At 45.3% G+C, this 16,927-nt stretch overlaps 1 protein-coding gene across 9 annotated transcripts in view; it reads right to left on the reverse strand.

Annotated features, from left to right (window-relative positions):
• DNAH8 (dynein axonemal heavy chain 8) overlaps positions 1–16,927 on the reverse strand; it is a 358,983-nt gene that overhangs the window by 307,986 nt on the left and 34,070 nt on the right. For all 9 annotated transcript variants that reach the window (XR_014471558.1, XR_014471559.1, XM_083175420.1 and 6 more), the window contains one exon: positions 6,376–6,460. Coding sequence is in view for 7 of the 9 variants with exons in the window: in XM_083175420.1 (XP_083031546.1) it covers positions 6,376–6,460 (85 nt within the window). In the remaining 2 variants the exon portion in view is untranslated. The remainder of the gene's footprint in view (positions 1–6,375; positions 6,461–16,927) is intronic.

Consider the following 16,927-nt stretch of genomic DNA (forward strand, 5'->3'; position numbering starts at 1 on the left):
GATGAGGATCAAGCCCCATCCCGCCTTTCTATGTTTGGTAAGAGACACAAACAGGCGGCAGCATTTCCTGTCTCTGAGGAGCTAGACCTTCACTTATTGGATGCTTGGAAGCACCCCGTTAAAAATGTCGGTACTCTTTACCTAGCACGGCGCCCGCGATTACAATCGCGGGCGTCGGGGGTAAAAAATCGCGGGCATCGCGGGCATCGCGGGTAAATCAAAAACGGGTGCGACGCGATGCCCGCGATTTTCCCATAGGGATCAATGTTAAAAGTCAGATTGGTCGCGATTTTAGCGTTAATTGGCTCAATGCCCGCGATTTTTACATAGGAATCAATGTTAAATGGGCCACAGAGCCCTAATAGTCCCCCTGAAGTGTGAAATGGCCCCCACAATTTTTAACGCCACCCCACGATCAACGTGAACCCGAAGCGTGGCGAGCGCAGCGAGCCCGCGAGGGGCGGCGGTACGCGTCCTCCGACCTTTTCATACCCCCACTATCCACGTCGGCGTGGAGTTGAGAATAGAATAGTGTGGCGAGCGCAGCGAGCCACCGAGCCCGAAGCGTGGCGAGCGGACGCGGATACCTTCACAGTTATACGCGTCCCCTCACGGGCTTCACAGGTGTCCGTGGCGACGCGGACACCTGTGAAGCCCGCGAGGGGACGCGTTTACCTGTGAAGGTATCCGCGTCCCCTCGCGGGGCTCGCTGCGCTCGCCACGCTTCGGGCTCGGTGGCTCGCTGCGCTCGCCACACTATTCTATTCTCAACTCCACGCCGACGTGGATAGTGGGGGTATGAAAAGGTCGGAGGACGCGTACCGCCGCCCCTCGCGGGCTCGCTGCGCTCGCCACGCTTCGGGTTCACGTTGATCGTGGGGTGGCGTTAAAAATTGTGGGGGCCATTTCACACTTCAGGGGGACTATTAGGGCTCTGTGGCCCATTTAACATTGATTCCTATGTAAAAATCGCGGGCATTGAGCCAATTAACGCTAAAATCGCGACCAATCTGACTTTTAACATTGATCCCTATGGGAAAATCGCGGGCATCGCATCGCACCCGTTTTTTAGTGCATGCGATGGTCGCGATGGTCGCGATGGGCGCCGTGCTAGGTAAAGAGTACCTCAATGTCAATTATAGCAGAGATTTTTATCCTCTTACCCTTTCCCATCTGATAGCAGAATGACTGTGTGGTTCTACGTGTCTATACGTTTTTAGACACAAAGTTAATAAGCTGTTGTTAGAAAAACTGCTTTGGCAGCACACATTTTTTGCTGCTCTATTTGCAGAAAGGTGGAGATTGTGTAGCTCTGTATGTTACTCGATTGTTTTTTCCAAAAAATGTTCAGTGTCAAAAGATAAGGAAGATCTCTGAGGTATGTATATATAATTCTGTTAGTAAATTGTGTCCTCAAGATTGGTGAGAGCATGTATCTGAAGACTAGAAGACAGTATTATATATGCTCATTATTGTTGCGCATATATTGAAACAATGTGTCGCAATTTTTGTCACACTGGGGACTGATTTAAATGTTAGTCAAGGTAGGGTATAATTCCCTATAATGTGCATATATATTACTCCAGTCTGTTTATTGTGCCGAAGCCGGACGGTTCGGCAAGGCCCATCCTGAACCTGACACAGCTCAATCCTTTCTTGAAGGCCATTAAATTCAGGATGGAGTCCCTCCAGTGCGTTATAGTGGGTCTGGAAAAGGAAGAATTCTTGGTGCCCCAGGACATCAAGGATGCATACTTACATATCCATTTTTGGCCACCTCACCAGGCATTCCTATGGTTCTCAATCCGGGAAGGCTCAGTTTCGGGCCCTGACCTTTGGCCTATTGTCAGGATCTTCAAAAAGGTTATGGCAGTGATGATGGAGCTTCTTTGGGTGCAAGGTATCCTGATAATACCTTACTTGGACGATCTCCTCTTAGAAGCGGCTATGCCAGAGAATCTGAGAGGAAGACGCCAGGGAGGAGCAACTGACAACCGGAGAAGATCCATGTACCAGGGCCTACTGGGCCAATGTGAAGCAATCAAGAGTGCAATTACAGCTCCTGTTTCAACCTGTGCAGCACTCTGGTGAGAAGAGCTATAGGAGGGAATATGTACACCATCTGAAACAGCCAAGGGGCCGTGAGGGCATCTACGAGACAAGTTGACGGATCTCAAGTCCAGTAGAGAGGCAGTTTGTGGTTGTGTCTGGAAGGCCCGACTCACTTGGGGCTTGCCCCACCAATCTACTAGGAGACAAAAGATGTCCTGAAGAAATCATTCCCCGCGTGAATTACCTGTGGAAGATGTCGGTCTGGGATGTAGATTGCGGACAGGGACTTCCCACTTCAGAATGGCAGAGACTTCCATCAAGGCAGTACAGCTCTTTGTGCTGCTCAGATGATTTATGTCCGTCTGGACTTTCACAGGTCTGCTGTGGAGTAAGGTGACTGACAGAGTCAATTAAGACCTCCCTTAATTCCAGAACATTGATGGACAGGCGAGATTAAAGAGCTGTCCAACCACCCCGAAAGGATATGTCCTGTACCAGCGCTTCCCAGCCCCGGAAGCTGGCATCTGTAGTCAACAGAACCCAATCGTGTGTGGAAAAATAAGCTTCCCATGCTCAGATGGGATGGCTTGAGCCACCACAAGAGGGACAAGCGAACCTTGTGGGATAGGGAGACTGTCTGCGACTTGAGGTGGAGGTGTGAGTGATTCCACAGACGAGGTAACTCCAGTTACAAGTGTTGGAGGAATGACTGAACCATGTGTGGAATTTTCGACCTTTTTTCCTCTGGATACCCAGATGAAGTATGGTGGCCGATGGAACAGTACTAGACTTGCGACAGTTGATTTTCCAACCACGGGAGCTGAGAAGTGCCTGAGTTAGAAGGAGATGTTTTTGAAAAGCCTCTTGTGATTGGGATAGCAGAAGAAGGTCGTCCAAGTAAGGCTGACTGTTAGTGAGGAGTTAACACCATGTGGACATGTCAAATGGAAGTGCTCGGAACTGAAAGTCACTGTTTCCTACTGCAAATCGAAGGAACTGCTGGTGATTCTGACAAATCATAATATAGACCCCAAGTTTGTGAAAGAAAAACTTCTAAAAGGCGCTGAGGACAGGTGAGGGTATGAGTAGTGTTCCCGCTAGGCTTATTTTACGGGGCGCTGCGCCCTGCCCCTTTTAAAGCCGCCGATTTCCGCCCTGCCCGTTTTTGCCCGCCCTGCACAAGTTAATAGCTGCTGCCTCGCTAGAAGTCTCCTCCCGCTGACAGTGTAAGCTTCTAGAAAGGCAGCATGTGGAGTGGACACTCCCCCCTCAGCCCTGCAGTCAATATCAGCAGATGCGGGACGTCTCTTACCACAAGGCAGCGCTGCCATTGGTTATTTGTATACACAGCGCCCAATGGCTGCCGATCAGTAAGTGGGCGAGGACAGCTGGATCCGCCGTGTTACAGTCTATCTCTGAGCAGCTTCTGGTGCACGGTCTCTCCCGGTATATAGCGGCGTATGAAGCCAACAGTGCCCTGGCACCGCAGGTATGACGCGTTACACCCGCTCGCAGTGACCGCCCGTCCCGCCTCATCTGGTTGCCGGGTATGGTGGCTATATAGTATCAAACCCAGCTGCGGTCGGCCGGTCACATGACAGCAGTATGCCCGCAGCCTTGTATCTGTTGCACTGGCGGCGCCACACAATTATATGGGCGCTCGTCAGCTGTTGATGGGCTACAGATTCCATTGTGTCCTGCTGCATACCTCCCAACATGACCCTCTCCAGGAGGGACACATTGCTCTGTTTCTGCACTTCTCCCTCCATTTAAAATTACCATCACCTGTGTTAAAGCAGCTTTCTTATCCTGTGTGAAACAAGTGCTACCAATCATACATTGATGCCCCTTTCCCACTGCAGCTAAAAAACTGTAAATTGCCGATTTTCAGCGCAATTTACCGTTTTAAGGCTGCAGTGGGAAAGTGACAGAGTTGAAATACCGTTTAAAGTTAATGGTATTTCAACCCGTTTTTAAAGCAGAGTCCTACACGTTAAAATAATGTTTAAGAGGCAGTGGGAATGCCTCTTAAACGTTATTTAGCCTCCAGGCAGTCCCAGTGCCTGATGAGACCTAGTAGTTCTCACTTTGTGCATGTGTAATGAGTGCACATGCATAATAAAGAGCCGCTCATTACATATGCGCATATGTAATGAACGGCTCATTAGTATGCACGTGCACTCATTACATATGCACAAAGTGAGAACTACTAGTTCTCATCAGGCACTGGGACTGCCTGTACCCCGCATGGACCCTGCATGGACCACCGCTGTCTCCCCACTGCCCTGCATCCCCGTGCAGGTAAGTACAAGGTGGGGGCACACAGAGAGGTGGGGGCACAGGGCAGGTACGGGGGTTAGGCACTCTTTACACTTGGGGGGGGGGGGGGGAGGAGGGATTAGGCACTCTTTACACTGGGGGGGGGGGGGTTAGGCACTCTACATTTTACACGGTTCACTGCAATGGGAATGGTACTTAAATGGTATTTAAAACGGTAATCTGCTGCAGTGGGAATGCTAATACCGTTTTAAATACCATTTAAGATTACCAGTACTTTAAACTGGTCTGCAGTGGGAAAGCAGCATAAGAGGGAAGTCCAGGGACAGAGCATTCTATGGTAGTTGGCCGTTACTGCAGCTATTGCTGTAGATGCAGGATACCTACCTGACCCCACCATCCTATATAATAAAAGGCGAATTCTGCTTCAATGGGGGGAATTCATGTGTTGTGTGTGCCTGTGGCCACTAGATGGTGCCTGGTGGAGCAGTTATATATAGTGTTGCTCTGTTCAGGAGTGCACAGCCATAGGTGCTGATAGCTGGCAACTAGTGCTACAATAATAACTATGGCTGGGGGCCTGGGGCAGGGCTCACTGTCCCACCAATAAGGTGGTTATATAGCATAAATGTGCTGATGGTGTGACACTCAGGTGTCACATGATGGATTATATAGCATAAATGTGCTGATGGTGTGACACTCAGGTGTCACAGGATGGATTATATAGCATAAATGTGCTGATGGTGTGACGCTCAGGTGTCACAGGATGGATTATATAGCATAAATGTGCTGATGGTGTGACGCTCAGGTGTCACAAGATGGATTATATAGCATAAATGTGCTGATGGTGTGACGCTCCGGTGTCACAAGATGGTTATATAGCATAAATGTGCTGATGGTGTGACGCTCTGGTGTCACAAGATGGTTATATAGCATAAATGTGCTGGTGTGACGCTCAGGTGTCACAAGATGGGTTATATACTGTAGCATAAATGTGCTGATGATGTGACGCTCAGGTGTCACAAGATGGTTATATAGCATAAATGTGCTGATGGTGTGACGCTCAGGTGTCACAGGATGGATTATATAGCATAAATGTGCTGATGGTGTGACGCTCAGGTGTCACAGGATAGATTATATAGCATAAATGTGCTGATGGTGTGATGCTCAGGTGTCACAAGATGGTTATATACCATAAATGTGCTGATGGTGTGACGCTCCGGTGTCACAAGTTGGTTATATAGCATAAATGTGCTGATGGTGTGACGCTCCGGTGTCACAAGATGGTTTATATAGCATAAATGTGCTGATGGTGTGATGCTCAGGTGTCACAGGATGGATTATATAGCATAAATGTGCTGATGGTGTGACGCTCTCAGGTGTCACAAGATGGATTATATAGCATAAATGTGCTGATGGTGTGACACTCAGGTGTCACAGGATGGTTATATAGCATAAATGTGCTGATGGTGTGACACTCAGGTGTCACAGGATGGATTATATAGCATAAATGTGCTGATGGTGTGACGCTCCGGTGTCACAGGATGGTTATATAGCATAAATGTGCTGATGGTGCGACGCTCAGGTGTCACAGGATGGATTATATACTGTAGCATAAACGTGCTGATTGTTTGTAGCTCAGGTGTCACCATTTTGACCTTTTAAATTAAAATGTGCCCTCGCGATTGAAAAATCTGCCCTTCCTGTGGTCAGCACCCTGCCCTAAAAAATTTCTAGAGTGAACACTATATGAGGGAGGAGGAGCCACTTGCTGCGCTTCTCTAAAAAAGTTATCCCCTTGGTGCCCAGGTTCTCCAGACCAGCCTACCCATAGTCCAAGGATCCACCATAAGCTGAAAGGAAAAATCTACATTATATATTTACGAATTTGTTAGACAGTGGATATTCCTATAATCCTTATACCAAGGAGTAGCAATGCTCAGCTATTCCCCCTTCTCCCTAGGTTTTTACATACTGTATGAAAACAACTACAATTAAAATAAAGTCAACAACATATAGCAGTAATACCAACATCTAAATATTTACCTATTCCAGGCATGTCCATTTCTTGATAGAAAAAGATGAGAGATCTGCGGCCTCCAATGGAAAAAAAATCATCAAAATCCTGGAACTGTCAAACACAAAAAACATGCAATAATAAATAAAATAGCTGTTTACATAACATCATTCCCATTTACACACATAGGGGGAATTAAATAAGCCACAGTAATTACTGCAGATAATGATTCAATTGTCCCCAAAAGTCGGAACTATCAAAGATTAGTTTTCACCTGCCGAAAGGCAAGCAAAACCAAATCACTGTGATTGCGAAAACATATGGATCCGTGATCTTCTCCCAAATCCTGTGTGCTTTGACCTGGATGTACTACTGGCCAAAAAAAAAGGACAGCCATTGAATTGCCCAATTAAATCATCAGGCAAAAAAAAACTGCTCTACAGATCGTTTTTTTTGCCTAAAAAACGAGAGTTATGGTAGACCTACCTTCGGTTAACTCTCTTTCTTCGAGGTTCATGGGACCAACAGGGTGACATCGGGGTTGTAGGCGGATCCAGAGGACCATAGCACCAATCAGCGAAGCTTTTAAGATGTCCCTGGATGCACGGCTCCTCTCCCCTATAACCCTACCTCCATGCTCAGCTCCTCAGTTTTATTGGCCAGCCAATAGCAGAAAGCGGAGAAGGAAGAAGACAGATAAGAGCATACCAGTACAATCATACATAGAGCGAGGGAAGGCATGACCAAGGTCATTTAAGTCACATCTTGTGTATCACAAAGGAATACCTCAGGCCTAAATAAGGGGGGGGTGCCCTGTGGGTCCCATGAACATTGAAGAAAGAGATTTAACCGAAGGTAGGTCTACCATAACTCTTGTTTTCTTCTTCGGGTTTCATAGTCCACACAGGTTGACATTGGGGATGTCCAAAAGCAGAACTCAATGGAGGGTAACCGCTTGAGGCGAACGTGTCAAGTGCATAGAACTTTGTCAAGGTATGAACAAATGACCATGTTGTGGCCTTGAACAGTTGTTCAGCGGATGCCTATCGATGTGCCGCCCATGATGGACTTTCAGATCTGGTGGAATGTGCATGAATAGACAGTGGTAAAGGGAGATCAGCTTGCTGGTAAGCCTGCTGAATTACCATTCATATCCAGGGAGCTATAGTTTGTCTGTACGCCAGCCAGCCCTTTTTGTAAAACCGTAGAGGACAAATAGTGTGTCTGACTTACAGATAGAAGCAGTATGTTCAATATATACAGTTAGAGACGGGAAAAAATAGGACTGTCCCCTAGGGGTCAGAACTTGGGGGCGCAATGTCACGTGTTGCTTACCCTGCAGCTGTTCAGTGGACGGGATAGTTAGTCCCGTATGGAAAACAAGAGTAGGAAAAAAGGATGAACAGCGCACTAGTGATGAGAATCGATTGATAAATTTATTTAAAACAATGCATGAAAAGTAATAAACAACACTTAATAAAAATACATGAGTTTAAAAAGCGGGGTAGAAATATTGTGCACACTTGATAGCGGGTAAATGAATAATGAGGGGGTCCCCCTACAGTTAGACAAAATGCTGGAGAGTCCGTTCCTATATTCCCCTGGACAAATCTGTTGATGTCATATTTACCACCCTTGATGTTAAAGGGATGTCCTCGTCCGAGTGTCAACGGGTCGGCCCAAGATGGCACAAATTACCGACAGTGGATGGGTGGCAAGATGCTCGGATGCTCCCAGAAGGAGGAATGATAAAGCCACCAAGAGTGGCGAAACGCATCAGGGAGCTACTGGGGAACCCCCCCCTCTCTTTCATTTATCATCAAAATCTCTGGATTGCAGCCCGAACCATCCCCTGGATATACAATTCTTACACCCTGGGACATTGTTTCCTCGTGCTTCAAACCTGAAGGACAACATCCGGTAATTCACCGTCCATCATTCCTCCTTCTGGGAGCATCCGAGCATCTTGCCACCCATCCACTGTCGGTAATTTGTGCCATCTTGGGCCGACCCGTGGACACTCGGACGAGGACATCACTTTAACATCAAGGGTGGTAAATATGACATCAACAGATTTGTCCAGGGGAATATAGGAACGGACTCTCCAGCATTTTGTCCAACTGTAGGGGGACCCCCTCATTATTCATTTACCCGCTATCAAGTGTGCACAATATTTCTACCCCGCTTTTTAAACTCATGTATTTTTATTAAGTGTTGTTTATTACTTTTCATGCATTGTTTTAAATATACAGTTAGAGCCCTAACCACATCCAAGGAGCGTTCAGCCGGGGACAGATCATCTGAGTTGAACGCGGGAACGACTACTTCCTGGTTAATATGAAACCTGGACACCACTTTGGGCAGGTGGGAAGCTCTGGTTCTAAGCACTGCCCTATCTGAATGGAAAATTAGAAAAGGAGGACGGCATGAAAGAGCAGTCAAATCTGATATGCATCTAGCAGACGCAATTGCCAAAAGGAACACAGTTTTAGCTGTGAGGCACGTGTATTCCACTGTATGTAGTGTTCAAAGGGAGGTTTACCCAAAGCCTGTAACACTAGGGACAGATCCCATGGTGTTGGGGGTACATATGGTGGTTGTATACGTATAACTCCATGGATAAAAGTACATATATCTGAAAGAGATCCCATCTTCCGTTGGACCCAAACGGATAGAGCCGAGATATGTACTTTTAGTGAGGCTAGTCTTAGACCCAAGACCTTAGGTCCAATCCTCTTTGCAAAAAGGAAAGTAATCTCACCATTTCAAAAACCTTTATGTTATACTTGCGGGATGCACACAAAGAGAAATAAGTATGCCACACCCTGGCTGAAGCAGGTTTGTGGGCTTTAATCATCGTTTAGATGACTTTTGTGGAAAAAGCTTTTTGTTTTAAGATGCCAGTTTTGAGTTTCAAAGACAGGCGCTGTAGATCTGGGTGTAGGCAACGGCCCCGACTGAGCAAGTCTGGTCGTAGTGGTAGCCAGAACGGTTGCTGTACGAACAACAGTTGTAGATCTACAAACCAGTGATGTAGAGGTCAAATTGGTCCAATGATATCAATAATAGATACCCATCTTCCTGTTTGAATTTCCTGACAAATCTGGGTATCATAAACACCAGAGAAAAGACATATGGAAGATGAAATCTCCATGGAATTAACAGAGCATTCGTGAAGCTGGCTTGAGGATCCCTGGACCGCGACCCGTACTCTGAAGTTTGTTGTTGTGACATGATGCCATGAGATCCATGTCTGGGAAGTCCCAACGGCTAACCAGGAGTGACCACGCCCCCGGATGAACGTCTTGACGAATTAGCAAGTCTGCTTCCCAATTTAATATTCCTAGGATGAACACAGCCGACAATGCCAGGAGGTGATGTTCTGCCCCAGTCAGAATTCTGGACACCTCTCGCATGGCTGCTGCACTGTGGGTGCCCCCTTGGTGGTTAATGTAAGCCATTATTGTAGCGTTGTCTGACCGGATTTGTACAGGTCTGCCTTGGAGGAGTTCCTCAGATCGAATGAGGGCATTGTACACTGCCCGAAGCTCCAGAATATTGATGGGCAGGCAAGTTTTCCGAGCTGGACCATATGCCTTGCCAGGATCGGGATTCTACTACCACTCCCCAGCCTCATAGACTGGCATTGATAGTGAGCAGAATCCAGTCGGTGAACCAAAATGGACGTACATAGTTCAGGTGAGATAAGTGGAGCCACCACTGGAGAGACACTCAAACCTCCGGAGCCAGTGTTATGAACGTGGTCCAGATACACTGATGCTGCCCATCCCATTTTCGAAGGATGAGACATTGTAGAGACTGTGAGTGAAATTGTCAAGCAAATATATTGACACAGCGCTACTTTGAGGAAGAATAAATGTAGATACCACCATGGGATAAAAATGATTAACCCCTTCCCGACATTTGACGTACATTTACGTCATGGTCGGGATGTACTTCCCGACACATGGCATAAATGTACGTCATGCCTTTGAATTGTCACCGCATCTACAGACGTGGTGACAGAAGGACGATGTCTGCTGTCCCTGACAGCAGACATCCTCCCTCATTGCCCAGGGGGGGCAGCGATGCCCCCCGTCATGGGCGATCGCTGCGATTGGCTGTTCAAACGTGAACAGCCAAAAGCAGCGTTAAACTGTGTGATGTGTAAAATTTAGACTCTGCTGCCCCCTAGTGTCCAAAAAAATTAAAGGAGGTTGAAATAATGATGTTATAATAAAGTTTAGATATGGTTTATGTTAGTTATTAACTATTTTGAGTGGTATGATTATTTGTCTCACAAGCAGAAAAAAAAAAAACTGTATCGACCAAAATTTACCACTAATTTAAAGTACAATGTGTCACGGGAAAACAATCTCAAAATCACTGGGATAAGTAAAAGCAAAAAAAGTTATCCCCACTTAAGTGATACCTGTCAGATTTGAAAAAAAGGCCTCTGTCAGGAAGGCAAAAACAGGCTGTGTCGGGAAGGGGTTAAACATTTATCTAATTAAACTATTTAATAACAATCAATGGTTAAAAATACAAATAAAAAGTATAAAAAAGAGAGAATGAACTGATTCTAGAAGCAGTTTTAAGATTAAGGGGGGTATTCAATGTCATTCGAGCTCCCGCAGCCATCTCCTGACGGGGGAGATGGCTGCGGGGCCCTATTCAATGCTGTCTTCCCCGACAGCATTGAACAGGGGTTTTGCGCAGAACGAGCCCGACATCACAAGCTGTCGGGCTCGTTCTGCCGAGAAAAGCCAGAAATAGGCGAGCTCCTGGCCGGAGCTCGTCTATTTTCGTCATCAACTTGCGGCCACGCCCCCTTCTCGCCGCTCGGCGGCCGGGACATTGAATCCCGACTGCCGAGCTCCAGGCGAGCTGACCGAGAACGGGACAGGGGCACGGCTGTCGCGCTAGCTCGACAGCCGTGCCCCTGACATTGAATACCCCCCTAAGCCATAATGAAGCAGCAGTCTCTCTTGGTACAAATGATTGAATGACCTTTTGCTTGGTTACAGTCCTGTTCCTGTAGTGACCTCCAATTCTAAGAACAGTGTCCTTAAGCTGATCACAAACACTCACTATTGATGGATCCTCACTCGCTAGATGCTGGTTTGTTGCAATGGATTGCTTGAAACCCAGGATTGGAGTTCTGAGGGTACTGGGAAAGGAAGCACGTGGGTCTGGTCTGGGGCTGCAGTGGCACTCAAGTCATTATAGGAACGGGACTGTAACCAAGCAAAAGGTCATTCAATCATTTGTACCAAGAGAGACTGCTGCTTGATTATGGCCTAATCTTTTTACTGCTGCTAAAATCAGTTCATTCTCTCTTTTTTATACTTTTTATTTGTTTTTTTTAACCATTGATTGTTATTAAATAGTTGAATTAAATAAATGTTTAATAATTTTGTATTACATTTATTCTTCCTCAAAGTAGCGCTGTGTCAATATACTGTAATTGCTTGTTTTTTCTGTCTAAGTGGGAGTGACCATCCCAAACACAGCACCTGAATTAGTATTAAAGGGGCAGCTGTCACAGGTTTCAGGTAAATGAGCTTATCTAGGGTGCATGAGAAAGCTATGATCACAGTAACAGAGGCATAATTCAGGTGCTGTGTTTGGGATGGTCTCACCTTTAAAAGCCATAAGGACATGGCAGTTGAGCTTTAACCCAGGAAAATAACACATGTTCATTTTAGCTATGATGTGCAAACAGTTGCCAGGTTCCCATGAAAATCAGTTGTTAGTGTAGGACTTGCAGTGAAATGGGGTCCCTTGGCGATGGGCTGCAAGCTTAAATGCATTGATCAATTCATGAACTAAAACCCCATTATTTATTTAACTGATTATTTGAATGTTAAGGTGAGTTAGTTTGTTATAGTGAGTGCTGGGCCCCCTGTGTTTGTATTTACTAGAGTGTGTGGTCACAGGCCAATGCACCCCATCCTGGGAAGTGGGTGCTGTTTGCACCCCATTCTTAGGAATGGCGAGTGTGTTGGTACTTCTGTATCTATATATATATATATATATATACATATATATATATATATATATATATATATATATATATATATATATAGGAAGCAGAACACCGGCACTCACTCCTTCCAAAATAAATTCAAGGACACTCAGAGGTGCATATTTGCAACGTTTCGGGCTTTTTTATTCAGCCCGTCGTCAGGCAGTACAGGATCGGGCTGAATAAAAAAGCCCGAAACGTTGCAAATATGCACCTCAGAGTGTCCTTGAATTTATTTTGGAAGGAGTGAGTGCCGGTGTTCTGCTTCCTATTACAATACCCCCTCCGGGCACCTTCACACTGCAACAGAGAGTAAGTGCCGACTACTCGCTACATATATATATATACCGAAGGTAGTAAGCAGAAGTCACTCTAAGATTTTTAAACTGCACGGCGGCAGTAATTAGTAAAGAAGCAATGGACACAAAAGTAGTGCAAATCGACGTTTCGGGCGGGTAGCCCTTTATCAAGACATATGATGATGATGACTATCTGAGGTTCAATATTTTAATGAATTGAATAAATAGAAATTTTATCTGCGAATTGGTGAGTGCCCTCCTTCCAAAAATTATATATATATATATATATATATATATATATATATATATATATAGGTAGTGGAAGGTGCGGCACTCAGTCTACTTGTAATCCATGCGAAATAAATACACAACTCACTGGTTGCTTAACAACGTTTCAAATGTATTACATTTGTCATCAGGATAAAGTACAAGTGCAATGAAACATACCTTTATAGACACAGACAGGGGAACAGTGTGAGAGGGCGGAGCAGTAGCGGCCGCCCCTCTGGTGGGGGAGTGACGTCACAGAGTTACAGCCCGCAGGCAACGTAAGGACGTTTGAGGGAATCACCATGGTAACATGAAAACATACTGTGAAAATAATACAGAGTTTCAGTATACAACGAGAGAATACAACCATAAACAATGTACTGCAGTAAGGCATAATCAATTACATAAATATGCAAAGGTGAAATACAGTTCACAACACATGAGATAGGGGACAGGATTCTGTCATTTTTAACGGAATACAGACAGCGGCAGAAATTCATTCAAGCCTCTAGGGGAGACAACATTAAGGCGATGTATCCAGCGTGCTTCGAGTTGTAACAGTTTTTTTGCACGATCACCTCCTCGGATGGAAGGGGGGACACAATCAATGATGCGGTAGCGGAGGGAGTTGAGCGCATGTCGACACTCAGCAAAGTGTCGTGCTACCGGCTGATCACTGCTGCCGCTGAGTAGGGCTTGTTTGATGGAGCTACGATGTACACCCATCCTTTCTTTGAATTTACGCTCTGTTTTGCCTATGTAGTATAGACTACATGGGCATACAATAAGGTATACAATGTAACAGGAATCACATGAAAAGCGGTATCTGATTTTATATTTATGGCCAGTATGGGGATGGGGAAATTCATCACCTGTGAGGAGGAACTGGCATGTCACGCATGGACATCTGAAGCAACCGTTTCTGCTGGTTTGAAAGAACATTTTATTGCTTTTAGGAATGGATATTTGCGTTTTGACTAAAAGGTCACGAAGATTTTTCCCCCGTGAGTAACAAGGCATAATTGATTTATTGCTGAACGGAAGTGATTTATCACTTTGGATAATTGGCCAATGATGTCTGGTGGTTTTGTTAATTAGGGAGGAGGCCTGGTTGAATTTATTTACCCACGGGACTCTGGTATTCTCAAGGGAATCACTGGCAGAAACTTTGTTAGTTTTAGGGGTCAATAATGTATTCCGATCCAATTGAAGCACTTTATGCTTATGTTGTAAAAGGGTTTTGTGGTCATATCCTCTATCAAGAAATTTCATGATCAGGGAATCAATTTGTTTAATGCTGTTGTTTCTGTCACTATTAATACGGAAGATGCGTAGCATTTGCGAATATGGAAGTCCATTAATCAGACTTTTGGGGTGACAGCTTTGGGCTTTAAGAAGTGTATTGCGATCCGTACTTTTAGTGAACACAGTGGTGGAAATGAGATTATTGATGATATTAATCTCTACATCTAGGAAATGCAGTTGAGAATTACTTAATTCAAAAGTAAATTTAATCGGACCTGATTTGTTATTATATTCATTGATGGCATCAGTAAGGACATGCTGGTCCCCCACCCAAAACAATAGCAGGTCATCAATATATCTTTTGAAGAATAAAATATACCTAGAAAAAGTAGCATCAGCAAAAAACATGTCATGTTCGATTGAAAACATAAATATATTTGCATATGCCGGTGCTGCCGAAGAGCCCATAGCACAGCCCTTAGTCTGTAGGTAAAAGTCATTGTTGTATACAAAAAAGTTGTTAGTAAGGATAAGTTCTAGAAGCAGTAGCAGGAATTCAATTTTGGGCAGAGAAAAGTCACTTTTTGTCTCTAGAAATTTGCGTACCGCTAATAATCCAAGATCATTGGGGATAGATGTGTATAAATTCACAACATCAATTGTGGCAATAATGCAATTGTCAGGTAGTGAAGAAAAGTTCTCAAACTCACGTAATAGAGATGAAGTGTCCAGCAGGAACGTGGCTTCTTTTTGGATGAGTGGTTGTAGCTCTGCATCGAGGAATGTAGCGGCCGGTTGAAACAGGGAGCCATTTGCAGACACAATGGGGCGGCCTGGGGGTGATTGGAGGCTTTTGTGGATCTTGGGTGTCGTGTATAACGCTGGAACCACAGGATGATTAGGTAATAGAATGTCCGCAACCGTAGATGAGATGATGCCAGAATCCACTCCAATGTTAAGCACCTCTTTTAATTTGCTGGAACTGGAGGTAGTAGGATTACATGTCAGTTTTCTGTAAGTGGAATTATCCGAGAGCTGTCTCATCACTTCAGCATGATAGTCCTGGAGGTCTTGCAGTACTACTGCACCCCCTTTGTCCGCCGGGCGGATCACAAGATTATTGTTATTAGCCAAAGTGGAAATGGCTTGACGTTCAAGTGGTGTGAGGTTAGGGTGAACTTTGGGCATGTGGTTCATTGACAAATCCATGTCTCTTTCAATCAACCGAGAGAAAGTCTTGATGCTGGCATTGTGGGTCTGCGGGTCAAACGTAGAGGGTGGGGCAAATTTCTTGATAGCTGGAGGTATCGGGTCAAGGGGCATAGGGTTCACCACTGCAGGTTTTAAATGGAAGAATTCCTTCAGTTTAAGTTTGCGTATGAGTTCAAACTTTTCGATGCGCCATTGCATCTCGTCAAATGGTACTGTAGGGACAAATGACAGTCCATGACTAAGAAGCTTAGTTTCACTGTCACTTAGATCGTAAGATGACAGGTTGAAGGTTAACGTCTCTGCTGTATTGGCTGTCTGCCTCTCCTGTTTCTGCTGTAGTTGATGCCTCCTGCATTGACCTCCTCGTCGCGTAGGATATCCTACGCGACGAGGAGGTCAATGCAGGAGGCATCAACTACAGCAGAAACAGGAGAGGCAGACAGCCAATACAGCAGAGACGTTAACCTTCAACCTGTCATCTTACGATCTAAGTGACAGTGAAACTAAGCTTCTTAGTCATGGACTGTCATTTGTCCCTACAGTACCATTTGACGAGATGCAATGGCGCATCGAAAAGTTTGAACTCATACGCAAACTTAAACTGAAGGAATTCTTCCATTTAAAACCTGCAGTGGTGAACCCTATGCCCCTTGACCCGATACCTCCAGCTATCAAGAAATTTGCCCCACCCTCTACGTTTGACCCGCAGACCCACAATGCCAGCATCAAGACTTTCTCTCGGTTGATTGAAAGAGACATGGATTTGTCAATGAACCACATGCCCAAAGTTCACCCTAACCTCACACCACTTGAACGTCAAGCCATTTCCACTTTGGCTAATAACAATAATCTTGTGATCCGCCCGGCGGACAAAGGGGGTGCAGTAGTACTGCAAGACCTCCAGGACTATCATGCTGAAGTGATGAGACAGCTCTCGGATAATTCCACTTACAGAAAACTGACATGTAATCCTACTACCTCCAGTTCCAGCAAATTAAAAGAGGTGCTTAACATTGGAGTGGATTCTGGCATCATCTCATCTACGGTTGCGGACATTCTATTACCTAATCATCCTGTGGTTCCAGCGTTATACACGACACCCAAGATCCACAAAAGCCTCCAATCACCCCCAGGCCGCCCCATTGTGTCTGCAAATGGCTCCCTGTTTCAACCGGCCGCTACATTCCTCGATGCAGAGCTACAACCACTCATCCAAAAAGAAGCCACGTTCCTGCTGGACACTTCATCTCTATTACGTGAGTTTGAGAACTTTTCTTCACTACCTGACAATTGCATTATTGCCACAATTGATGTTGTGAATTTATACACATCTATCCCCAATGATCTTGGATTATTAGCGGTACGCAAATTTCTAGAGACAAAAAGTGACTTTTCTCTGCCCAAAATTGAATTCCTGCTACTGCTTCTAGAACTTATCCTTACTAACAACTTTTTTGTATACAACAATGACTTTTACCTACAGACTAAGGGCTGTGCTATGGGCTCTTCGGCAGCACCGGCATATGC

This window comes from Crinia signifera, chromosome 3 (assembly GCF_055691185.1).
Source record: "Crinia signifera chromosome 3, ASM5569118v1, whole genome shotgun sequence".
Lineage (NCBI taxonomy): Eukaryota > Metazoa > Chordata > Amphibia > Anura > Myobatrachidae > Crinia > Crinia signifera.